Below are 26,097 nucleotides of genomic sequence, written 5' to 3'. Positions count from 1 at the left end.
CCAGTATTAAGGTATGACTTAGACTCAAAGTATTGTCAGTCACAGAAACTCACCTGAGTGCTGGGATCCAGAGTAATTATTGGGTCTCCATTACAGAGCCATTATTGGTTGATTGATTCCTAGGTGGTTAATCAGTCTCCTGGTCTGCTAACTCTCTGTGACCTAAAGCTCCACCTTAAATCACATTGCTGTTATTTCTGACATGGAGAGGAGCATCTCCCACCCCCAAGCCCCCAAAGGATTTGCCAGCTATAACCGTAAATTATATTGTTTCACTATGCAGAGTGATCCATTGTTTGCCCTCAAGCCAACCAAGACACTCTCCTGAGGTATGACACTTCAGGATCCTAGAGATTACCTCTCAGATGCTGAAGACGAAGTCCCAACTTCTTTTTGGTTAGGTTAATTTTTTTTTTTTTTTTTTTTTTTTGGGCAGAGTCTCACTCTGTCTCCCAGGTTGGAGTGCAGTGGTACGATCTCAATCTCAGCTCACTGCAACCTCTGCCTTCCAGGTTTAAGCAATTCTCCTGCCTCAGCCTCCTGAGTAGCTGGGACTACAGTCATGTGCCACCACGCCTGGCTAATTTTTGTATTTTTAGCAGAGACAGGGTTTCAAGGCCAGGCTGGTCTTGAACTCCTGACCTCAAGTGATCTGCCCACTTCAGCCTCCCAAAGTGCTGGGATTACAGGTGTGAGCCACTGCACCCAGCATTTTTTTTTTTTTTTTTTTTTGAGACAGGGTCTTGTTCTGTCACCCAGGGCTCACTGCAACTTCCACCTCCCAGGCTCAAGCAATCTTTCCACCTCAGCCTCCCAAGTAGCTGGGACTACAGAGTATGCCACCACTCCTGGCTCATTTTTGTAGTTTTAGTAGAGACAGGGTTTCACTATATTGCCCAGGCTGGTCTCAAACTCCTGGACTCAAATGATCAATCTCAAAGTGCTGGGATGACAGGTTTGAGCCACCGCACCTGACCTAGGTTAACTTCTTTATAAGGATATACAGCATAAACACAAATATACAAAGTATTGATTATGTTATTGCTTTTCCTTAAAGTTCCTTTTGATTCATATTTCATTATGTACATAAATTTTTATTTTCATAATTTATCACGCAAGACTTTAGACTAGGAAATTCATTAGAAATAGTAACAAGTTAAATGTATATCATATTTTAAAATTAAGTCTCTTGTTTCTATCAAGGATTTTACATGTGAGACATGATGTGGTTCTGAATGGGCCTCACGCAAACCAGAAATCAGGGTGTACTTGGAAAACACAAACTGAACGTTCTCTGTATTCATTGAAGTTTAATGTCATGTCCTAAGTGTGAAACCTTGAGAGCACTGAATAAAGGCTTTATGTGCACACATCTCTTAAATCTGTGTCCTTATAGGAGGCAAGATCCAAACTGAGTTGGAGTCTGTTCCAGAAGCAGGAACACAGGAAGAGTGGTCCTGCCAGCAAATCTGGGAACAAATTGCAAAAGATTTAACCAGGTCTCAGGACTCTATCATACATAATTCTCAGTTCTTTGAAAATGGTGATGTCCCCTCCCAGGTTGAAGCGGGACTGCCCACAGTTCACATAGGACAGAAACCTTCCCAGGGTGGGAAGTGTAAACAGTCCTTCAGTGATGTTTCCATCTTTGATCTTCCTCAGCAGTTATACTCAGGAGAGAAGTCTCATACATGTGATGAGTGTGGAAAAAGCATCTGTTACATCTCAGCTCTTCATGTTCATCAGAGGGTCCACATGGGAGAGAAACTCTTTATGTGCGATGTGTGTGGCAAGGAATTTAGTCAAAGCTCACATCTGCAGACTCATCAGAGAGTCCACACTGGAGAGAAACCATTCAAATGTGAGCAGTGTGGGAAAGGTTTCAGTCGTAGATCAGCACTGAATGTTCATCATAAATTACACACAGGAGAGAAACCTTACATTTGTGAGGCATGTGGGAAGGCCTTCATTCATGATTCCCAGCTTAAGGAACATAAGAGAATCCATACTGGGGAGAAGCCATTCAAATGTGACATATGTGGTAAGAGCTTCCATTTTAGGTCAAGACTTAAGAGCCATTTCATGGTTCACACAGGAGAAAAACCATTTAGGTGTGATACATGTGATAAGAGCTTTCATCAGAGATCAGCACTTAATAGGCATTGCATGGTCCACACAGGAGAGAAACCGTACAGATGTGAGCAGTGTGGAAAAGGCTTCATTGGTAGGCTAGATTTTTATAAGCATCAGGTGGTCCACACAGGAGAGAAACCATATAATTGTAAAGAATGTGGGAAGAGCTTCAGATGGTCCTCATGCCTTTTGAACCATCAGCGAGTCCACAGTGGAGAAAAAAGCTTCAAATGTGAAGAATGTGGGAAGGGATTTTATACAAATTCACAACTGTCTTCCCATCAGAGATCCCACAATGGTGAAAAGCCATATAAATGTGAGGAATGTGGGAAGGGCTACGTTACTAAGTTTAATCTTGACTTGCACCAGAGGGTCCACACGGGAGAGAGACCTTATAATTGTAAGGAATGTGGGAAGAGCTTTAGCCGGGCCTCAAGTATTTTGAATCATAAGAGACTCCACTGCCAGAAAAAACCATTCAAATGTGAGGACTGTGGAAAGAGGCTTGTACACAGGACATACCGTAAAGACCAGCTGAGAGACTACAGTGGGGAAAACCCATCCAAATGTGAGGATTGTGGGAAACGCTACAAGAGGCGCTTGAATCTAGATATACTTTTATCGTTATTTCTAAATGACACATAATTATTCATATTTATGGGGTACAATGTGGTTTTAATGTGTGCATATAATTTATAGTGATCAAATCAGTGTAATTGGTGTATCTATCACCTCAAATATTTACCATTTCTTTGTGTTGGAAAATTCAAAATCCATTTAAGAGGAGTTAGTAGACAGCAAGGGAAGGGTCCCTGGAGAGCCCCCACCGCATGGGTCAGTGCCTCATCCCCACATAACATAAAAAGCAGCCTGGGGAAGAAAATCAAGCTACAGGCACGGATAAGGGAACTAGCACAGGGGATTGTGCCTGGAGACACGCCCATGGCTGCACAGATAGAAGAACCTCCAGCTCACTCAGGTAAAAACTCGCACAAACCTCCGGCTCACTCAGTTAAGGGAACAAGACCTGACACAGAAATGCCTTTGTCCTTTGTATAATCAGCAGGCTCCCAGGAAAAAGTTTCTTCTTTTATGGGCATGAACATAGTGGGTTTCAGTAGGTTCAGACTGGCACTTTCCTTTGTGGAAAAGGAAAAGCCCAGCCTCTATAAATCATCGCTTCAGCTCCTGATTGGTCCCAGGCCAAGCTGAATAGCCCTTATGAATCATCACTTCAGCTCCTGATTGGTCCCCGGTCAAGCTGAATAGCCCTTATGAATCATCACTTCAGCTCCTGATTGGTCCTGGGCCAAGGTCCCAGACCAAGCTGAATCACACTTTCTCCAGGACAGCCCGCAGGCTAAGCGCATTCCTTCCCCTTCTCAGTCCATAAAAACCCCAGATCCCAGCCTCGTAGTGGGCAACTTATTTGGGTCCCCATCTCCACTGTGGAGGGCTTTTTTTCTTTCACTTTTTAAACTTTCACTCCAATTTCACCCTTGTGTCCGTGCTTCTTAATCATCTTGGACATGAGATTAAGAGCTCCGAGTGATACATCACAAGAGAGACTGCTACAGTGTGGTGCATTTGTGAGACTACAACACATTATTAGCAATTTGTAAATAATTGTTGATGATAGTCACCTTTAGTGCTGCAGAACAGTATAAATTCTTCCTCTCTACCTCTTTTGTATCTGTTAGCCAGCCTTTGGCCATCTCACCTACCTCCTACACTTCCTTGCCTCTACACCCACTGTTCTACTCTGTACTACGAACTCAGATTTTTTTAACTTCCATATGAGTGAGGTCAGTATTTCTCTTTCTTTGCTTGGCTTATATGACTTAATGATGTCCTTGAAAACTCATCCATGTTGCCACAAATGATAAAATTTTGTTTCCTTGTTATGTCTAAAGAGGATTCCATTGGGTATATATGCCACCTTTTCTTCATTCATGTATTGATAGACACTTAGGTGGATTCCATATCCTGGCTTTTGTGAGTAGTGCTACAATGAACCTGGGAGTGCAGCTATCTCCTCGACATACTGATTTCCTTTCATTTGGATATACCAATAGTGGAATTGCTAGATCACTTGAATTTATTAGGCTTCAGAAGCTCCACATGGGAGAGAAACTATAGAAGTATGGGGAGGGTGGTATGTGCTTCATTCAGGCCTCAAGTCTTCAACTTTAGAGTGTCCACATTGGCGAGAAGCCTCAGTAATGTATGTAATAAAGTTTTTACTCAGTTTTCATGACTACAATCTCACCTAAGCATTCACAAAGGGGAGAAACATTAAAATCTAAGGCACATAGAAAGCAGTTCCCTTTGAGTTCGTATCTTGTAATTTATCACAGAATCCATGCTGATGATACATTTCATCCAGTCCTGTAGGAGAAAAACATTTAAGTTAAAACCTTTTTCAGCCATAGCTCAGCATACCCCAGTGGTCCTGGGACTGTCATAGTGGAGAACCCTTGTTAAGTTGTGCAGTAGGGCTTCAAACAAAAGTTTGACAGTTACAGTTATTCAGGAGGCCGGCCTTAGAATAAGAGTTCATTCATGCATTTACAAAACTCTAATCATGAACATATCAAAGTTGATTACCACTAGAATGTCAGCGACATGTGTTTTCTGCTGTATCTTCACAACTTTTAACACTGATTATCATTTTGTGTTCACTGTGTGTTAAATGAATCAAAAGGAGCAAACATGATGTTTTAAAATTGTATCTAAGAGAGGAAATATACAAATAATTCAGGGACACCTGAGTTGAAATGCAGAGTACACTAAATACTGCAGTTCACAGCATTATTTTGATAATATCTGTTCCCACTTGGTTCCTGTCTTCCCCTCCTCCTCTATTCAGAAGTTGCATTCTTAGTATTGTGGCTTTGTGTAGTGTTCCATTGGTTGAATACAATATAAATTCAACAATAATTTGTATTTTTTCTTACAGGCTGAAAACATTGTAATAAATTCAATAAAACATCTTAATAATTTCAAAAGTCTAATACCATAAAAGTCTTTTCCAATTATAATCTAGATCGCAAAAACTGAAATTCAGTCACATCATGAAAAGTGGAAAATTCACAAGTATGTGGAAACTAAACAACACACTCTTTTTTTTTTCATACTTTAAGTTCTAGGGTACGTGTGAACAACGTGCAGATTTGTTGCATACGTATACATGTGCCATGTTGGTGTGCTGTACCCATTAACTCGTCATTTACATTACATATATCTCCTAATGCTATCCCTCCCCTCTCCCCACACCCTACAACAGGCTCCGGTGTGTGATGTTCCCCATCCTGTGCCCAAGTGTTCTCATTGTTCAATTCCCACCTATGAGTGAGAACATGCGGTGTTTGGTTTTCTGTCCTTGCAATAGTTTGCTCAGAATGATGGTTTCCAACTTCATCCATGTCCCTACAAAGGACATGAACTCATTCTTTTTTATGGCTACATAGTATTCCATGGTGTATATGTGCCACATTTTCTTAATGTAGTCTATCATCGATGAACATTTGGGTTGGTTCCAAGTCTTTACTATTGTGAATAGTGCCTCAATAAACATACGTGTGCATACAACACACTCTTAAATAATATGTCAGAGTAAATCAGGAGTGAAATTAGGAAATACTGGAGACAACTGAAAATGAAAACAATGGCCCAAACTTTTGGAATGAGGCAAAAGCAGTAGAAGGAGGGAAATTTATACCTACAAATGCTTATACTAAAAAAGGAGAACTGACATCCATAGCCTAATTTTATTTTCATGAACGAGAAAGAGAATCTTACAGAAAGTGATTAGGAGGGAAATAATAAAGATTAAAGTATTAATAAATAAAATAGAGAAGAAGAATACAAAGAAAATCAACCAAACCAAGAGTTGGTTATTCTGAAAGACTAACAAAATTGTGAAAACTTTAGCAGGACTGACTAAAAAATAAAGACTCAAGTAACTAAAATCAGAAACAAAAGTGGGGACATTATTACCAATTTTTACAGAGGTGAGCCACAGCGCCCAGCTGGATGTTTGTATATGGTGTAAGGGAGGGGACCAGTTTCAATCTTCTGCATATGGCTAGCCAGTTATCCCAGCAGCACTTATTGAATAGGGAGTCCTTTCCCTGTTGTTTTTGTTAGTGTCATCAGTGACATGGTTTGGATGTGTCCCCACCCAAATCTCAGCTTGAATTGCATCTCCCAGAATTCCTATGTGTTGTGGGAGGAACCCCACAGAAAGTCAGAATTATTAATTAAAAGGGAAACAGAACTAAGAATTTTAAAAATTCACAGCCTATCTACTTTGGAAAAAAATTAGAAAGCCTGTTCTGGATAAAACAAGGATAGAGATAAGCAATTGATTTATGAGATTAGTTTGGATTGGTCATGTCAACTGAAGGCAGGACCTGCTGTCCAAAACACTAGAAGAATGACCCCAAAGGCATCTCAGAGATCATAGAGGCTGCTTCTCCCATCACAGACCCAGAATGCAAGGACCTGGGGAGCAGAAGGGACCTTTGATACCAAGTGCCCCTAGGCTCAGTTCCCTGCATGCTAAGATTGAGTGTGTCAATACATTTTATCTTTCGGGAAGGCAGAGTAGATCAAGGATACAGCTATAACTGGCTTATGAATAGTGATCACTCAATTTTCAGAGACTGGATGTTTGGCATCATAAGGTTGGCACAGTCACCTTGTTTTTGTGTCTAAACAAAATTATGAAAAGTTTTTAGTTTAGAAAAATAGATAAAAAACAGTAGACTCCATTTTTTTAAAAGAAGAATACTGATTTATAGGCCAATGTATGTTTATAGGGAGAAAAAATCAGGTTACCTTCAAAAGAACAGGTTTTTAGATGAATTGTTTCCTAATTTAGCTTTATACTATTATTTTTTAAACCAATGCCAGTTTTTAAATTGCTAACTATAATAAAGAAATTATGTTTCACCAAGAAATAGGAAGAAACTTAAGAAAAAAATTTTTAATTATTGAGGTATCTGTTGCCTAGGCTGGAGTGCAGTGGTGGCCTCATAGCTCACTGCAGCCTCACTCAAACTCCTGGGCTTCAGCAATCCTCCCACCTCAGCCTCCTGAGTACTTGGGACTTGTAGTCCCAAGATCAGGCCACCACGCCTGGCCACTTAAAAAAAAAATTATAGAGATGAAGTCTCCCTGTATTGCCCTGGGGGGTCTCCAGTTCCTGGGCTCAAGGGAACGTCCTGCCCAGGCCTCCCAAAGGGTTGGCGTTACAGGTTTGAGTCACTGCACTCGGCCAGGAAGAAACTCTTAATAAAACATGCTCCCTCACCTATAGAATTTTCCCGTTTTACTGCATTTACAATTTCAATGTAAGACTGATATCAATGCCTAGCACTTCATCAGTCATTATTGCTCTGAGGTACTGAGCAATTCACTACATTCGCTGAAATTTGATGTTTCTACATCTAAGGAGAAATATGAATACCATGAAAAGTTTATGGGAAGATAGCTATTCCATGACGACACCGCTTCTCCACTGGTAGTTGTGATCTCAAATGGGGGTGGCTTTTCCTGCCAAACCAGTGGTCCCACAGCTTCTGGAGTAGCGGCTGGTGTTTTCATGCTCCTCATTGCCCCTGCCAAACCATTCCACCTGGCTCATCCTTTAAACCCTTAGTTTTAACCTCCCATCGTCAGGTTATCCTAATCCTTGAAGACTTGATCTCCTCGTTTGTTCTCTTCCCAATAACACTCCTGTCATCGTGGGAGGCGTTTAGACTTCAGGAATTCCTGTCTATACAATATTTTGGTTCAAAGACTCAGGGAGAGAGAAGGACGACTCACAGGGTCACAGTCCACATTCCCCTCCAGGCGCTCAGAGATATGGGATACGTTTCCGGTGGGCATTGCGGTGTGTGTAGTCAACGACCACCGCGGAGTCCAACACTTCCTGCTGAAGAGTGAGCTTATAGACATTTTCCATTCGCATTGGAGGAAGTGGAGTCCAGACACATTCTGAGCCGCGGGCAGGTTGGCGCAGGCGGGTGGACGAGTGAATTCTGGGAACTGTAGTCCATCAACTTCATGGAGCGGAGGTTTGACGCCGGCGGTTGAACTGGGGAATTCTGGGAAGTGGAGTCCAGACGCTCTGTGGAGGCGCGAGCAGTTCCGGTCTGTGAGCCTGCGGTTGCTGCTTAACCGCGTAGTTTGAGCCATTTCTGCGTCTGGCTGGCCCTTCTGAACTTGTCACCTTTGCCTGGGGTCGCAACGACCGGATGATCGATGATCCAAGCAAGGGAAAAGAAGCCTTGGCGGAGAGCGGAGGTTTGGTGGGGCGGGGAATGGGGTTTTGTTCCCGTCTACGAAGCTTTCTGGGATGGGAGTGCTGTGCTCGCATCCCGGGGGGTGGAATTGGCGGGATCCTCTGTGCCCTGCTCTGAGCGTTTCCAGAACTTTGACCTCGCTCAGCCTGCCTCCCTCCACCCTACGTGTGCGACCTCTTTCTCGCAGTATGACGTGGAGTGTTACTCAATGTCCTTATACTTTCCATTGCTATTTTTTGTAATGGGGACCTAGAATCGTTTTTGGGAACTGAAAGAGGTAACGCAAATGAGAACCTTAAAGCAGCCCCTGTCACTTGGTGACTGGTGGTCTCTTTTTAACTTCCCGAAGAGGTCAGGTCCCCGGGTGGGGTCATAGCTCCAGCTGCAGGGGCCCTGGTCCTTCTCCCTAATCCCTGCAGGACGCTGGATGATCCCAGGAGGCCTTCTGACCTCTTTTTAGGAAAGCCAGAATTGCGTCCGCCTTCTGCGAAGGGCGGGGAGCATTTAACTTTTATGGGGGACCGCGATGCAGTCAGGGTATTTCACAACTTTCGCCTTCCCCAGACTGACCTTTCTAAAAGAGCCGCAGGGAGGGGACTTCTTGGCTACTGAGGGCAACTCTCTATGTGATTGGTCCTTGACTTTTTTCTTTTACAGAGATGTTCACCTCAATGGAGAGTGTGTCCTTGGGCATGGGTGTTGATAATCATTAAGCCGTAATTGGTAGCTTCATTCTAAGTGCTTTATGCAAATAAATTTAGGCCACACTGGGGCTCTGTGAAGTATTGCTTTTCCCAATTTTAAAGATGAGAGTGAGACACAGGGTGCATAGCACCCAACTAGTGAGAGGTGGAGCTGGGGTTGGAACCTAGGCAGTCCAGGTCAGAGCCTGAGTTGATCATCTCTTGGATACATTCTCATTGAGTCAGAGGAACTAGCTGGACTCGTGGGGAAAGCAAGTTAGGACTTCATTGAAAGAACGTTGAGAGCAAGGCTCATGGGCTTGGACTTCTAGGAATTTTAAAAATTTTTTCTCAACTATTTTGTTTCACGTTTTCCAAGTATTTCGTATTGTTGTGGAACTGTATCATTGTGGACCAGTCTGAAATGCGAGAAATGGGAGTAGAAAAAGTTTTTAAATTACCCATGAATCCAAGATGTAAAGATAGTAATTGTTAAGCTTCTAATTGATTTCTTTTTAGTCTTTCTTTGCATCTATTTCTCTATTTGTTTATAAACATTTTTAAAAATTGTTATATTTTAATGTATGTCTTTATAGAAAATTTTAAATACTGCTAATAGAAATAAACTAGTGAGGCTGGTTGCGGTGGCTCATGCCTATAATCCCAGCATTTTGGGAGGCCAAGGCAAGTGGATCATTTGAGGTCAGGAGTTTGAGGCCAGCCTGGCCAACATAGTGAAACCCCATCTCTACTAAAAATACAAATATTAGTCGGGCGTGGTGGCACATGCCTGTAGTCCCAGCTACTCCAGAGGCTGAGGCAGGAGAATTGCTTAAACCCGGGAGGTGGAGGTTGCAGTGAGCCAAGATCACGCCATTGCACTCCAGCCTGGGCAACAGAGTGAGACTCAAAAAAAAAAAAAAGTATAAACTAGTGAACTGCCATATTATATCATGCTCAATTTTATTATTCCCATTATCCTTATAACTACTTCCTGATATTTAAAATATTTTCATTTTTATATCATTTAAAAGCTATAGAAAAGTTGCAAAAATTGCATAAGGAGTTCTCATATACTCTATCCAAATTTGCCAATTGTTTACATTTTTCCTGGTTGCTTTGTTGATGACCATCAGCCAAATACCACCAGTAACATAACTAACCAGAGACAGCTGACTATAGCTTTCTGCAGCAAGGAAGCCCACATACCATGGTAAATGTGGGGTGTTTTGGTAAGAGGTATTTAGGAAGGGATGGTATAGGGTTTCACATAACATGCTAGATAATATTAGATATTAAATAATATTGTTATCTATTACATATCAGATCTGTTAAAAGACTACTAGTAGTTGTAGTGTTACTCATTAGATAGTGGTTGGATAGCATATTACCTGACATCCTGTTATCTAATTTGTAGTTACATATTTAAATTTGTTCAATTTTTCATTTAAAGTCCTATGCCAGGCACGGTGGCTCATGCCTATAATCCCAGCATTTTGGGAGGCTAAGGGGGTGGATCACCTGACGTCAGGAGTTCGAGACCAGCCTGGCCAACATGGTGACACCCTGTCTCTACTAAAAATATAAAAATCAGCCGGGTGTGGTGGCACACGCCTGTAATCCCTGCTACTCGGGAGGCTGAGGCAAGAGAATCACCTGAACCCAGCAGGCGGAGGTTGCAGTGAGCTGTGATCACACCACTGCACTCTAGCCTGGGTGACAGAGCAAGACTCCATCTCAAAAAATAAAAAAATTAAGTCCTTATAACTGTCCCCTGCTCCACCCTTCACCTGCAATGCCATTCAAAGTCAAGTTTATGCATTGTCTTTAGTAGTCACATTCCATAGTTTCTTTAGTCTGGAAAGATTCCACAGTCTTTGTCTTTTATAAACATGTTTTTTTTTTTTTTAATAGGAAAGTTATTTTGGGGAAAGTTATTTTGGAGAAAGATGTTCATTTGGAGTTTGATATATTTCATGTTTAGTTTCAGATTGTGTATTGTTGGTAAGGATATCGCACAAGTGATGAAGTTTCCTCTTTATTGCAACATAACATGATGTTGGTTTGTCCCTTCACTGGTGATCTCAACTATGTGCACTTGGCCAAGATGATGTCTTTCAGATTTGTCTGCTATAAAGTTACCTTTTTTTAAAAAACTAAAGTTTCTTATTGGAAGATACATTATTAGTGAGCATTCTACTAAAGATGAGCTTCTGGTTCTCTTCATTTATTCATTTGTTTGTTTAACTATAAATCTGCCAACAATATGGACTCAGAATTCAGTCTTATGAAGGTAAATGACATGTGGATTAGCAATTTTTTTTCAACTCTGTTGAGGTATATTTTACATAAAGCATTCACTCATTTCAGGAGTACAGTGATTTTTAGGAACTTCGTAAAGTGGTGTAACCATCATCATAATTCAGAGTCCCCCAGTTGGACTCTGTGCCCATTTACAATTAAACCTCATTCTCACCCCAAATCTGGAGCAACCACTAGCTTACTTTTCCTCTATGTATACATTTGCCTATTCAGACATTTCATATAAATGGAATCATATAATCTATGGATTTTTGTGACTGGCTTCTTTCTCTTAGCATGTTTCCAAGGTTCATGCATGTTGTAGCATGAGTTGGTCCTTCATTCCTTTTAATTTCCAAATTAGATTCCATTATATGGATATGCCATGATTTTTCTATCCATTTACCCAGAGGAAGGCATTCTGGTTGTGCACAGTTTTTGGGTTAGTATGAATAATGCTGCTGTGATCATTCATAATACATGTCCATGTTGCTACACAGCATCCCCAGCCACCTTTTCATGTCTCTCTTTTTACTGTTTCTGGCATTTTCCAGGCACGATTCCACCTTCCTTCATGCTCCATTACTCAGGACTCTGAAGATTTCAAAAAGTAGGAGGAAAAATGACCATGTTCAAGGTGAGTAGAGCTTACCTCTCTTGCTATTAAAATTCCATCTTATTGCTCATATTGTCATACATTTTTCTCTGTCTTGGGAAGACAAGACAGAGAAGGAGGAAAAGGGCATTTGGGACCTGTTATGTGCCAGTTGCTTCCTTTGTCTCTTTTTTGTTGGCTTCGCATTTGGTTTTTGGTTTTTGGTTTTTGTTTTGTTTTTTACCATTACATTATGGAGTAGAAAAATTAGTAGGAAAGAACAGTGCTCCCACTTCTTTACCTCCTTGCTCTCAAATTAGCCTGTTTTTTCTTCTTGTGCTGTTCCTTGTAAATTTGTAACTCTATTTGTATTGATGATGGAGTTCCTTGTGTCAAGAGTATGCTATACACCAAGATAACATGTCCTTCTGGTTTTATTCATACTTGTCCATCAGATAGTTAGTCCCCCTTTCTGTGGAGGCCTGTATCACACATGTTGGCTCCATCCCTCTTAGATGCCCCAGGGACCCTCTGACCCACTTCACCCACTTCCTGAGTCCTCTGGCCCTAGGAATGAGCTATTACTTAAGGTGTCTCAATCAGCGGATCATGCAGCAAGCTCCTGTGTTTCCATATTCTGTCCTCTCTGTCTCAGTCCATGCAGCCAGCTCACATCTGTGGAGGGGTGGCCTGTGTCCCGCTTATCATTCTGTCTTCTTTATAAATCATCAAGCTGCTGTCCAGCCAGCGTGTACCCCCAGGCTGCCATCACTGCACTGGGCTAATTGCCCAGGATATAAGTGCTCCCCCTTTGCCGGTCCAGAGTTCTGTCAAATTGGACCCTGCTGGCTGCACCAATTCCATGGAACAGGTTCACTAGTTACAGACTTGGCAAGCCCACCATGAGAGAGCACACTCATATATGACAAATTACATAAAGCAGATTTATTACATATAGGTAGCAAGGGGCAACAGAAGCCTATGATCCACTGTGAGCCAGTCCCCCAAGGCTCAAGAAAGCTGCCTAGAGTGGGTGGAGTCACGACTGCACATGCCCCATTTGCACCATTACTGAGCCACCCCAAGAGGCAGCCTGTCCCAGGTTATATGCCTCAGGGGCAACATTACTTACTAAGCAGTTCCTCCCTAACTCAAGATACTATCTTTTATGGATTGGACTAGGACCAAAGAAGGTATAAAAATAAAAAATAAAAATAAAAAGATGTTATCTTCCCTAGGAAGGACATTGCATAACTAGCATGTTTATGGTTATTCTTGAGACCTGTAAACAAGAAAGTGGGGAGAATGGATCCAAGGCCACTTTGAAAATAGTTACTTAAAACCTGTTAATTTGGCAAATACTAAAGAAAAGTGATAGCATTCAGGGTTTGGGTCTGAGAGAGGAGGACAATAAGCCTCAACAAACAAGGCTGAGACTGAATTGCTCATTGTTGCTGGGGCAACTGGGGCAATTGGCAAGATTCATTGAAACCTATATAGGTGTAGCCCAGGATGCACCATTTGAAATCCTAAGGGGTTACTTACAAGGAGACTCAGTAAGTGCACAAAGTAAAAATACAGGCAGTCTTTTTCATGATTGCACTTCTGGTGGAGCTCAGGAAAATCATTGTCAGGATACAGACAGAATGAGTGGGCAATCTATAAGTTGACCTCCACTTCTCTTCTCCGCCTGCTTGATGCTGCTCCTCCCCGAGTAGTCCATGGTCATAGGATTGAGATTATGTATCTTGATGTTGTAGGAGGCAGTGACCTTCAAGGATGTGGCTGTGTTCTTCACTGAGGAGGAGCTGGGGCTGCTGGACCCTGCCCAGAGGAAGCTGTACCAAGATGTGATGCTTGAGAACTTCACAAACCTGCTGTCAGTGGGTGAGCATAGGCACCCTCTGTAATGGAACATCAGGCCCCAGGAGTGGCTTTGTATCCTAGAGTATTCAAGTTTGTGTATGCAGTGGGAACCTAAATTTCCAATAAATTTTACCTTGATATTACCTAGAATGAATTGGGATTAAGCACATGACTTTGCGCATTCACAGGGCATCAACCGTTCCACCCTTTCCACTTCCTAAGGGAAGAAAAGTTTTGGATGATGGAGACAGCAACCCAAAGAGAGGGAAGTTCAGGTAAGAAGCAAGCAACTGTGCATCCCTGTACATGACTTGCCCATTTGTTTTACTTCTGACTGTGCCCACTTACATCACCCTGATCTAAATTGCCCATTCTCTTTCCTGGTTTATTATAACCCCTTTCTGGCTGTTTTTCCTGTTCCCTCCCTTCCACCCTGACATCTATTTTCCTCAAAGCAGCCAAAATGATCCTTGGGAAATGCAAGTCAGTTTTCCACTCCTTGGTCCAAAAGCCTGTATGGTTTCTTAATGTTATTAAAGTTACAACCTCTTTATTGGCTTTTAAAGACCCTGTGGTCTGTTCTTCATCCCCTGCTGCCTCTTGACTACATCTGTCCTCTCCCCCTTGCACCATCTTTTCCAGCCATGTTGTCCTCCCTGCTGTTTTTCTGTCCTGTCACGGCCACTATATTCCCTGTTGCTGGTAACAACAGACTTCACAGATTAAACAACAAACATTGTTGTTCTTTCTGACATGGGAGGATGGTCTCCCACCCCTCACCCTGGAAATGAGTGGCCAGCCACAACCCTAAATCATATTGTTTCACTATCCAGAATGATCCAGAATTGGCACCCTAACAAAAAAAGTCACTCTCCTCCAGCATGATATGTCAGGATCCTAGAGATTACCCCTCAGATGCTGAGGACAAAGTCCTGACTTCTTTTTACTTAGGGTAACTTCTATATAAGGATATATAACATAAACACAGACATATAAACTATTGATTTTGTTATTGCTTTTCCTTAAATTTCCCTTTGATTTATATTTCACTATGAACATTTAGTAATTTATCATGCAATTTATCACGCAAGATTTTTGACCAGAAAATTCCTTAGAAATTGTAACTAATTAAATGTATATATTATATCAATTTTTTAATTGAGTCTATTACTTCCATCAAGGATTTTACCTATGAGATATGGTGGGGTTATAAATTGGTCACATACAAACTAGAAAACAAGATGCATGGGGAAAACATAAACTGAACATTCATTAAAGTTGAATGCCATATCCTAAGTGTGAAATCTTAAAAACAGTGAACAAAGGCTTCATTTGTCCACATCTCTTCATTCTGTGTCCTTATAGGAGGCAAGACTGTTGTGGAAGCAGGACCACATGAAGACTGCCCTTGCCAGCAAATCTGGGAACAAACTGCAAGTGACTTAACCCAGTCTCAAGACTCCATCGTAAATAATTCTCACTTCTTTGAACAAGGTGATGTCCCCTCCCAGGTTGAGGCAGGACTATCTATAATTCACACAGGACAGAAACCTTCACAGAATGGGAAGTGTAAACAATCCTTCAGTGATGTTGCCATCTTTGATCTTCCTCAGCAGTTACACTCAGGAGAGAAGTCTCATACATGCAAGGAGTGTGGAAAAAGCTTCTGTTACATCTCGGCTCTTCGTATTCACCAGAGAGTTCACTTGAGAGAGAAACTCACTAAGTGTGACATGCGTGATAGGGAATTCAGTCAGAGCTCATGTCTGCAAACTCATGAGAGAGTCTACACTGGAGAGAAACCATTCAAATGTGAGCAGTGTGGGAAAGGCTTCAGATGTAGAGCAATACTTCAAGTTCATTGCAAATTACACACAGGAGAGAAACCTTATATTTGTGAGAAATGTGGGAGGGCCTTTATTCACGATTTCCAGCTTCAGAAACATCAGAGAATTCATACTGGGGAGAAGCCATTCAAATGTGAAATATGTGGTAAGAGCTTCTGTCTTAGGTCAAGTCTTAATAGGCATTGCATGGTCCACACAGCAGAGAAACTGTACAAATCTGAGGAGTGTGGAAAAGCCTTCATTGATAGGCTAGATTTGCATAAGCATCAGATGATTCACACAGGACAGAAACCATACAATTGTAAAGAATGTGGGAAGAGTTTCAGATGGTCCTCATATCTTTTGATTCATCAGCGAATCCACAGTGGAGAAAAACCATACAGATGTGAGGAGTGTGGGAAGGGCTACATTAGTAAGTCAGGTCTTAACTTGCACCAGAGGGTCCACACTGGAGAGAGACCTTATAATTGTAAGGAATGTGGGAAGAGCTTTAGCCGGGCTTCAAGTATTTTGAATCATAAGAAACTCCACTGCCGGAAAAAACCCTTCAAATGTGAGGATTGTGGAAAGAGGCTTGTACACCGGTCATACTGTAAAGACCAACAAGGAGACCACAATGGAGAAAACCCATCCAAATGTGAGGACTGTGGGAAGCGCTACAAGAGGCGCTTGAATCTGGATATAATTTTATCATTATTTTTAAATGATATGTAAGTTGTACACATTTATGAGATATGGTATGAAATTTTAATATGTGTATATAATGTGTAATGATCAAATTGATGTAATTACTGTATTACCTTAAACATTTACCATTTCTTTGTTTTGGGAAAATTCAAAATCCGTTGTTCTAGCGATTTGAAAAGAAACAATAAATTATTGTTGATTATAGTCACCTTTGGTGCTTTAGAACACTAGAATGTATTTCTCCTATCTAGCTGTACTTATGTATCGTGTTACCCAATCTTTGGCTATCTCACCTAACCCCTACACTTCCCTGCTTCTAGAACTACTGTTTTACTCACTACTTCTATGAAATCAACTTTTTTAGCTTCCATATGTGTGTGAGGACAGTTGGTATTTATCTTACTTTGCTTAGCTTATATTGTTTAACATAATGTCCTCCAAAGCTCATCTGTGTTGCCATAAATGACACAATTTTGTTTTTTTTTAATGCCCAAAGTGTATTCTATTGTATATGCCACCTTTTCTTCATTTATCTATTGATGGATACACAGGTGGGTTCCATATCTTAACTGTTGTGAAGAATAGTGCTCCAATGAACATGGGAGTGTACATATCTGTTCCACATACTGATTTCCTTTGCTTTGGATATACTCAATAGTGGGATTGCTAGATCACTCAAATCTTATGCTTCAGGGGCTTGACATAAGAGCAAAACTATGGAAGTGTGACTAGGGTGGTATGGCCTCATACCACCTCAGGCCTCAAGTCCTCAACTGCACCAGAATGTCCACGTTGGACAGAATCCTTAGTAATAAGGTGTGTGATAAAGTCTCTGCTCAGTTGTCTATAATCTCATCTGAGAGTTCACAAAGGAGCAAAACATTAAAAAGCGGCATATGGTAAGCACTTCAGTGTATGTTTATATCATAATTTATCACAGGCCATAATGGTGATATATTTCATCCAGTCTTGCAGGAGAGAAAACATTTAAGTTAAATTCAGTGTTTCACCATAGCTCAGCATACTCCCATCATCCTGGGACCATCGTAGTAGAGAACTCTTGTAAATTGTGCAGTAGGGTTGCAAACAGAACTTTGACATTTACACTTGTCATTCAGGAGAAAGGCCTTAGAATAAGTGTTTGTTCACACATTTACAAAACCCTAATGATGAACATGTCAAAATCGATGACCACTAGAATGTCAACTACAGGTACTTTGTTTTCTGCATCTTCAGGACCTTAACACTGATTAGCACTTACGTGTTTAGTATGTGTTAAATGACTCACAAGGAGAAAATACAATATTTTAAAATTATATCTAGGAGAGGAAATCTACAAAAAATAATTCAGAGACACCTGAGTTAAAATGCAGAATATACTCAGTACTGCAATCCAAAGCATTATTTTGGGTAATATTACCCTATCACGCTTGGCTGCTGGCTTCCCCTCATCCTCTGTTCTGAAGTTGGATTTTTACTACTCGTGGCTTTGTCTAATGTTCCATTGGTTGCATACAATATAAATTCAACAATCATTTGTAATTCTTCTCACACTACAGGCTGAAAATGGTTTGTTAACTTGGCAATAACAGTCCACTGCATATTTCACAATTACATTTTTTCAACAGTGTTAAGGCAAAATTTATAGTAATTTTACATGGCAGATGTAGTTACATTGGAAAAAACTTCCTCAGTTCTGAATTCACATGATTTCTTGTGTATTTTCATGCAGGCTTTGATATGATGGCCTTCTAATTGTGGTAGCATTTATTTTATCAAACAACTCAGGTAGAAGCTATGCCAATTTGACAATTTTTGGAAACCTAACCTAATATTCTCTTCCTATCTCTATGAAATACTAAGAGAAACCTATGAGAGTTTGGTAATTTCATCAAATGTATCCATGATTGGGGTAGGAGTGACATTTACATGCTTTTCTTTATTGTTGGCAGTAAAAATAAGTCTTTTGTAAGCAGGGTATATCAGAATGTATAAGGTACAAGTGTTTTACCTGGAAATGATGGGATAGGAAATTATCATTATGATGTTAAAACTGTGAAAAGTAGAAAACCACATGGATGATATCACCCCATTTTAAAATGGAATAAGTATTCTACAAGAATTTATGTGAAAAGCATTTATTCCTATAACATGAGACCAATAAAATGATAGCACCAGACATACAGTAAAAGGAGAAAAACATAATGTGAGCTTTGTGAAATCAGACTGTAACCTTCATAACATAATCAAATATCTTTGTGTGTTTCTGAGACTTTTTAATGTGTATATACGTAATTTGTGAACAAATATTCTTTCCTCTGGCAATGAATATTTGCTGCTGGTATTTTTCCATTTTATAATTTTATGCATTTTTAGATATCTCAGTGAACATCAGTTTTATCAAAGCAGTAAATTTTGTTCAATAAATTTGCAAACTTATTAATGTTAATCACTTAACCTATCAGGACTCAGAATCTCAGAATAAAATTGCTCTATATTGTCATATGATGTAGTTCACAATGACTACGGTCCCAGAAGTAATTTCAAAATGAAATATTCTCTAGTTGAGCCAGGCGTGGTGGCTCACGCCTGTAATTCCAGCACTTTGAGAGGCTGAGGCTGGCGGATCATGAGGTCAGGAGATCGAGACCATTCTGGCTAACACAGTGAAATCCCATCTCTACTAAAAATACAAAAAATTAGCCAGGTGTGGTGGTGGGAGCCTGTAGTCCCAGCTACTTGGGAGGCTGAGGCAGAAGAATGGTGTGAACCCAGGAGGTGGAGCTTGCAGTGAGCTGAGATCATGCCACCACACTTCAGCCTGGGCAACAGAGCTAGACTCCATCTCAAAAAGAAAAAAAGAAAGAAAAGAAATATTCTCTGGTTCTTCGAATATGCAGATAAATTGATGAAGTCTGGTTAACTGTCTTGGTAATTAATCTTTAGGGATAAGTCAGGGAGTGTGCAAATACTGGAGATCCTGCCCAGTGCCCAGGCACAGCTGATTTATCAAGACAGAGAATTCACAATAGAGAAAGAATTTAATACACAGAACTGGCTAAATGGGAGACAGGGTTTTATTATTACTCAAATCAGCCTCCTTGAAAATTTGGAGGCTAAGGTTTTTCAAAGATAGTTTGACAGGCAGGGGGCTAGGGAATGGGTGCTGCTGATTGGCTGGGGATGTTAAAAATGGTCCTTGGGCACTAAGTCCACTTTTGGATGGGGGCCACAGGACCAGTTGAGTCAAGAATCATGGGTTTAGGTGGGGCCATCAGGTTGTCAGAAATGCAGAAGCCCGAAAAGACATCTCAGAAGGCCCGTCTTAGTTCTACAATAGTGATGTTATTTACCGGAGTAATTGGGGAAGTTGCAAATTTTGAGACCTCTGGAATAACAGCTGGAAATCAGAATAATGGCTGGTAATCCTTTACATATATTATCTTAGAATTCAGGCCCCTCTCATCCTCCTAAACTAGTGGGGCCTTTCAATCGTATTACAAAGGCAGTTTAGTTTGGGGGGAGGGCTATTATCATTTAAACAATAAACTAAATTCCTCCCAAAGTTAGCTTAGCCCATGCCCAGGAATTACCAAGAGCAGTTTGGTGGTTAAAAGCAAGATGGAATTGGTTAGATGAGATCTCTTGCACTGTCATAATCTTCTCACTGTCAAAATTTTTGCAAAGGTGATTTCAGAGATTGAAATAGATATACGTATGTTGTGAAGGTTGTTTGTTTTTTGTCTTTTAAAGCAACAGATCCTCACCTGAGGTCAGGAGTTCGAAACCAGCCTGGCCAACATGGTGAAACCCTGTCTCTACTAAAAATACAAAATTAACTGAGTGTGGTGGCACATGCCTATAATCCCAGCTACTCAGGAGACTGAGGTGGGAGGATCACTTGAAACCAGGAGGCAGAGGTTGCAGTGAGCCAAGATCATGCCATTGTACTCCAGCCTGGGTAACAAAACTCCATCCCAAAAAATTAAAAACAAACAAACAAACAAAAAAAAAACCAGATCCTTTGAAAACCAGAGGTGTATGGGCAGGGAACATAGCATGACAGCAGCAGAGCTTCTGTTGCTATGGATCCAGTTAGAACAAAGACCTGGTTTGGATGCCAATTCAGAGTTATACACCATGGTGTTGACAAAAAGAGTCAAACTCTATAAAATATAAAGAGATTTATTCTGAGCCAAATATGAGTGACCAAGGCCTGTGACATAGCCATAAAAGGTCCTGAGAACATGTGCCCAAAGTGGTTGGGTTACAGCTTGGTTTTATACATTTTAGGGGGACAGAAGTTACAAGCAGACATCAATCAATACATGTATACATTGATTTGGTCTGGAAAGGCGGGACAACTCGAAGTTGGCCATGGAGGTGCTTCCAGGTCATAGGTGGATTCAAAAATTTTCTCATTGGCAACTGGTTGAAAGAGTCATCTAAAGTCCTGGAATCAATAGAAAAGAGTGTCTGGATTATGATAAGGGGTTCTGGAGACCAAGGTTTTTATTACACAAATGAAGCCTCCAGGTAGCGCTTCAGAGAATAGATGGTAAATGTCTCTTATCAGGTGGAAAACAGTGCCAGACTCTTTAGTGAATTCTCTTCTAGAGAGAGACCTGGAAAAGGAAGAGGAATGTAGATTTTACAAAATGAATATACTAAGTATGCTAGATTCTAACAAGATTGTTCTGATTTGACAATATTAAAGGTTTTGTTAATAAATTGACTTCCAATCTCATCTTTAATATCTGTAGTACTCTTGTGTACTGAATATTATTTTTTTCATTAAACAGTTTTCTGTAGATTCTGAGGAAAAGATACAAAAAATTTTTGAAAAACTCAAAAGGCAGTTTTCTGCTGATGAAGATCTGTGTGATAATTGATTTTAATGGATTTATAGTGCATATAGTCCCTAGTTATTTAATCAAGCACTAATATAGACATTGTGATGGTATTTTGTAGATATTCAGCCCATAATCAGTTGGTTTGAGTAGGGATATTATGCTAAATACAGGTAGGCCTTATCCATCACTTGAAGATCCTTTAGAATAGAGCTGAAGCTTCTCTGAATGAAAAAATACCACACCTGCTGGTGGCATCTTCCTCTCATGGGTTAGAGTTCCATCTTCACCTTTCTGGTGGCCAGCCATATGCATTTTGGAATTGCTTAGTGATGTGGTTTGACTCTGTGTCTCTACCCAAATCTCATGTTGAATTGTGATCCTGAGTGTTGGAGGTGGGGCCTGGAGGGAGGTGATTGGATCATGGGGGTGGTTTCTAATGATTTAGCATCATCCCCCTAGTGCTGTCTTTTGATGGAATTCTCATGAGATCTGCTTGTTTTAAAAGTGTGTAGCACCTCCTCCTGCTCTCATTCTCTCCTGCTCTGCCATGGTAAGATATGCTGGCTTCCCTTTCACTTTCCATCATGATTGTAAATTTCCTAAGGCCTCGTAGCCACGCTTCCTGTACAGCCTGCAGAACTGTGAGTCAATTAAACCTCTTTTTTTCATAAATTACCCAGTCTCAGGTAGTTCTTTTTTTTTTTTTTTTTTTTTTTTTTTTGAGACGGAGTCTTGCTCTGTTACCCAGGCTAGAGTGCAGTGGTGTGATCTCGGCTCACTGCAACTTCCGCCTCCCAGGTTCAAGCAATTCTCCTGCCTCAGACTCCCGAGTAGCTGGGATTACAGATGTGTGCCACCATGCCCAGCTAATTTTTGTATTCGTTGTAGAGACGAGATTTCACTGTGTTGGCCAGGCTGGTCTCAAACTCCTGACCTTAGGTAATCCACCTGCCTTGGCCTCCCAAAGTGCTGGGATTACAGGTGTGAGCCACTGCACCTGGCCAGGTAGTTCTTTATAGCAGTGTGAGAACAAACTAATAGACTTAGCCAGATCCACAGTGCCAAAGGAGAGTTCCTTGCAATAATTGCTTGTATATGTCATACTGATTCTGTTTCTCTGGTTGAATGCTGACCAAAAGACATTTTGCCCCACAAGAACTTCCAGAGGAAGAGCACCCTAAGGATGAGTTTTCTGAATTGATTGTGTTTTCTAGAATTGGATTTCTACTCTTACTAAATTTAAGAGCACTATTGACTATTTCCAGTGCAACATAGGGAACTGGTTGTCAAAGGCATGGTGTGATAATATGCCAAATATCATATTGAATAATCCTAATAAAATGCCTATTGGAATGATTCTGGTTACCATGAATTTGTTAGTTTAGGACACAGTAGACAAACTTTTCAGTATAGTATATTTCCTGGATGCTCCTACTGGGGCTTCAGAAATTAGGAAAGAAGGCCAGGCACCGTGGCTCACGCCTGTAATCCCAGCACTTTGGGAGGCCGAGTAGGGTGTATCACAAGATCGAGACCATCCTGGCTAACATGGTGAAACCCTGTCTTTACTAAAAATACAAAAAAATTAGCCAGGTGTGGTAGCATGTGCCTGTAGTCCCAGCTACTTGGGTAGCTGAGGCAGGAGAATGGTGTGAACCCGGAAGGCAGAGCTTGCAGTGAGCCAAGATCACGCCACTGCACTCCAGCCTGGGTGACAGAGCGAGACTCTGTCTCAGAAAAAAAAAAGAAGAAGGAAAGAAGAAGATGAGGTCAATCACTTTGCAGGGCTTAACTTCGCCTTGTTGATCTTGTTATTCATAGTAAATAAATTGATGGGAAATCTATGATACTGTCACTGGGTTTGTATTGGCAGAAGAGTTCTATTGCAGGGGAAGAGAACTCTAACTGCAACCACCTAACATTGTCACAGCTCTCAAATCAATTCCAAGACATGTCCAGTTTACAAATCCACATTCACTTATATAAAGGGGAGGCCAATGTTAGATGAGTATGGGCCCTGATACATTTCAGAGTTTTCCACAGGAAACCATGGCTATAAACCTGTGACTGAGTATATAAAAGGAGAAATAATCACTCTTTTGGGCAATGACTGAATCTTCATTGTCAAATGGCACATTGATACGATGATCAGACATGGTGAGGAGAAAGTAGGAACTACTAGGCATATTAGTAAGACACATGCATGACAGAAAGAAAGAATAAATCCTATAAATATTCATAGGCCTTCCATTTTGGTAAAATTTCCATAGGTTCATTGATGTGGGACTATTGAGATATCCCTTCTAATGTATAGGGCAAGAAGCATATGGTATTCCTACAACCAAAGTGTCACAATGTCTAGGGGCCCTCCTTGGCTACTGGATGCTACTTATTCCTCATTGGGATATGCTACTCTGCCTTTTTTGTCTGACCCCAAAACATTTTGCCTCGACTAAGATACGATAAGACTGTGTAATGTGTCCTAGCTGCCATGTAAGTTTCTCTACCCCTAGGACACTATGGACCAGGATTTTCAAAAGTAATTGAAATATCAGTGATACAGAATGACGTTTGGAGCCATCAACTGGTCACATTTGATGAATCAAACCACAAATGGATGAGATTTTGTAGCAAAGCCCAGTCATCCTCTACATATACTTACTCTTTTTCTTTTTGGTAGAGACAGGGCCTTGCTTTGTTGCCCAGGCTGGTCTCAAACTCCTGGCATCAAGAGATCCTCGTTCTTCAGCCTCACAAAGCAATGAGTACAGGTATGAGCCACCAACCCCAGCCTACTTACTCTTCTTTGGAAAAGCAGCTTGTGATTTTGCTAGTGGTCTTAAAAGAGACAGAGCACTTAACCATAACCTACCAAATTAGCATGTGCGCCAAGCTTTCCATCATGAATTGGGTGCAGTTGGTCATTCCTTGTCTTTAAATTTTATGTGCACATTGGTATCCCATTTGTAAGTGGTATATATATGATTGGGTTTGAGTAGGCTCTGAAGCCACAGATAAGTGTATCATGACCCCTACTCCTACTACATTACCTTCAGAATGAGTGAACATGAAGACAAGTCCTATGAATTACTGTGTCACAGCAGCAAAAAGAAATGAAGTGATTAAAAGTAAACAAAGCCTAAAGGACCTTATGTGCATTATAGGTGTCCCGGATAGAGAGAAAGAAAGCCAAGAGAGCTTATTTACAGAAATAAAAGCTGAAAACTTCTCAAATAAGAAAAACACATTATTCTGTAAATCCAAGAAGTTCAATGCATTTCAAGTAAGATAAACACAAAGAGACCCAACTGAGGCATATTATTAAAAAATCATTAGAAACCAAAGACAAATGAAAAATTTGACAGCAGCAAGTCCAAAGTCACTTGTTATGTACAAGACGTCCTTAACGAAGATGTCAGCAGATTTCTCAGCAAACATCTGAGACGAGATGATATATTCTTTGCTAAAAACACATACACACACATACACACACACACGTCTATTGAGAATTCAACATTCACCCAAACTGTCCTTCAAACTTGAGAGATAAATCTAGTGAATGGGTAGACAATATGTATAGACATAATATATGACATCACTTGTACAAACTGGGGAGAGGGTGAAGCTGTGAATGAGTAGTATTTTGCACGTGATTGAAGTTAAGCTGGTATCCATGGGCGACAGAGTGAGACACTGTCTCAAAAAAAAAATTAAAGAAGGCACAAATAAATGGAGATATATCCATTATTAATGGATTGGGTGACTTCATATTGCAGGGATGTCAATATCTATATCTATAGATTCAATGCAATCCTTAATCACAATAACATTTTTCTCAGAAATTAAAAAATCCACCTAAAATTCATGTGAAATATCAACGGATACTCTCTCCTCTCCCACGGTCATATCTTAGACCTCGTCATTTTCTAGCAAATATTTCTCCATACTAATTTGCAGCACTACTTTTCAACAACTTTGTTTTTTTTTTGTTGTTGTTTGTTTGTTTTTTGAGACGGAGTCTTGCTCTGTCGCCCGGCCTGGAGTGCAGTGGCCGGATCTCAGCTCACTGCAAGCTCCGCCTCCCGGGTTCACGCCATTCTCCTGGCTCAGCCTTCCGAGTACCTGGGACTACAGGCGCCCGCCACCTCACCCGGCTAGTTTTTTGTATTTTTAGTAGAAACGGGGTTTCACCATGTTAGCCAGGATGGTCTCGATCTCCTGACCTCGTGATCCACCCGTCTCGGCCTCCCAAAGTGCTGGGATTACAGGCTTGAGCCACCGCGCCCGGCTTTCCAACAACTTTGACTTGTATTTCCACCTCGTCCCACCAGCATGCTAGCATCAGTAACATTAGAACTTCGCCAATACCTACAGTCCACTGAGATGATTACCTTTTTACTCTTGTAACTCCTTCTCTCCTCACAGCCTGCCAACCACATCTCTTGTCAGGAGAGGAGCGCTCACTTCTCCTAATGTCTCACTTCCCAGAATTGTGTCCCATGAAAATTTTTAGCTAGATGAAGGCAGAGAAAGGAAATATTTGATTTCTTAGGCTTTATGGAAGCGATAGGAATGGCAATAGGGGTTTGGAATGGAGACTGCACGCACCAGTCAACAGGGTGTGTCCTCAATAAGTAGTGGGTAAAGGACATTTACTGAGATGCTATCTCCAACTCCTCTTCAGGAAAGTTTGCTGCAGAGTTAGAGTGACAGAGTCCAGATGCTCTGTTTGAGTCGCGGGCCCTTTGTCTCAGACGGGCGAGTCCGGGGGATCCTGGGAAGTGGAGTCCAGACGCTCTGTGGAGGCTCGAGCACTTCCGG

General features: G+C 41.0%; 2 protein-coding genes and 1 long non-coding RNA gene across 6 annotated transcripts in view; 2 read left to right on the top strand and 1 right to left on the bottom strand.

The window, feature by feature from the left end:
• Positions 1-5,152, top strand: part of ZNF155 (zinc finger protein 155) — a 17,567-nt gene extending 12,415 nt beyond the window's left edge. For both annotated transcript variants that reach the window (XM_003915663.5, XM_031659390.1), the window contains exon 5: positions 1,397-5,152. In XM_003915663.5, the coding sequence (XP_003915712.2) occupies positions 1,397-2,778 (1,382 nt within the window). In that variant the 3' untranslated portion in view covers positions 2,779-5,152. The remainder of the gene's footprint in view (positions 1-1,396) is intronic.
• On the bottom strand, positions 3,599-26,097 carry LOC103880120. 3 transcript variants are annotated; one of them, XR_004180252.1, is made up of 3 exons: positions 25,885-26,097; positions 25,668-25,789; positions 3,599-4,521 (listed from the first exon to the last, which is right to left on the bottom strand). It is a non-coding gene; the product is annotated as an uncharacterized LOC103880120 (long non-coding RNA). The 3 variants fall into 3 exon arrangements; XR_641004.4 differs by lacking the exon at positions 3,599-4,521 and adding an exon at positions 20,591-21,048; XR_004180253.1 differs by lacking the exon at positions 3,599-4,521 and adding an exon at positions 22,951-24,026.
• Positions 7,330-16,631, top strand: ZNF230 (zinc finger protein 230). The gene is made up of 5 exons (XM_031659395.1): positions 7,330-8,445; positions 11,983-12,065; positions 13,784-13,910; positions 14,078-14,164; positions 15,255-16,631. Exons 2-5 carry the CDS (start codon positions 12,051-12,053, stop codon positions 16,448-16,450), a joined length of 1,425 nt encoding a protein of 474 aa, XP_031515255.1. The 5' UTR covers positions 7,330-8,445; positions 11,983-12,050; the 3' UTR covers positions 16,451-16,631.

Source organism: Papio anubis, chromosome 20, assembly GCF_008728515.1.
Source record: "Papio anubis isolate 15944 chromosome 20, Panubis1.0, whole genome shotgun sequence".
Classification (NCBI taxonomy): domain Eukaryota; kingdom Metazoa; phylum Chordata; class Mammalia; order Primates; family Cercopithecidae; genus Papio; species Papio anubis.
This window is presented reverse-complemented; position numbering and strand designations above follow the sequence as displayed.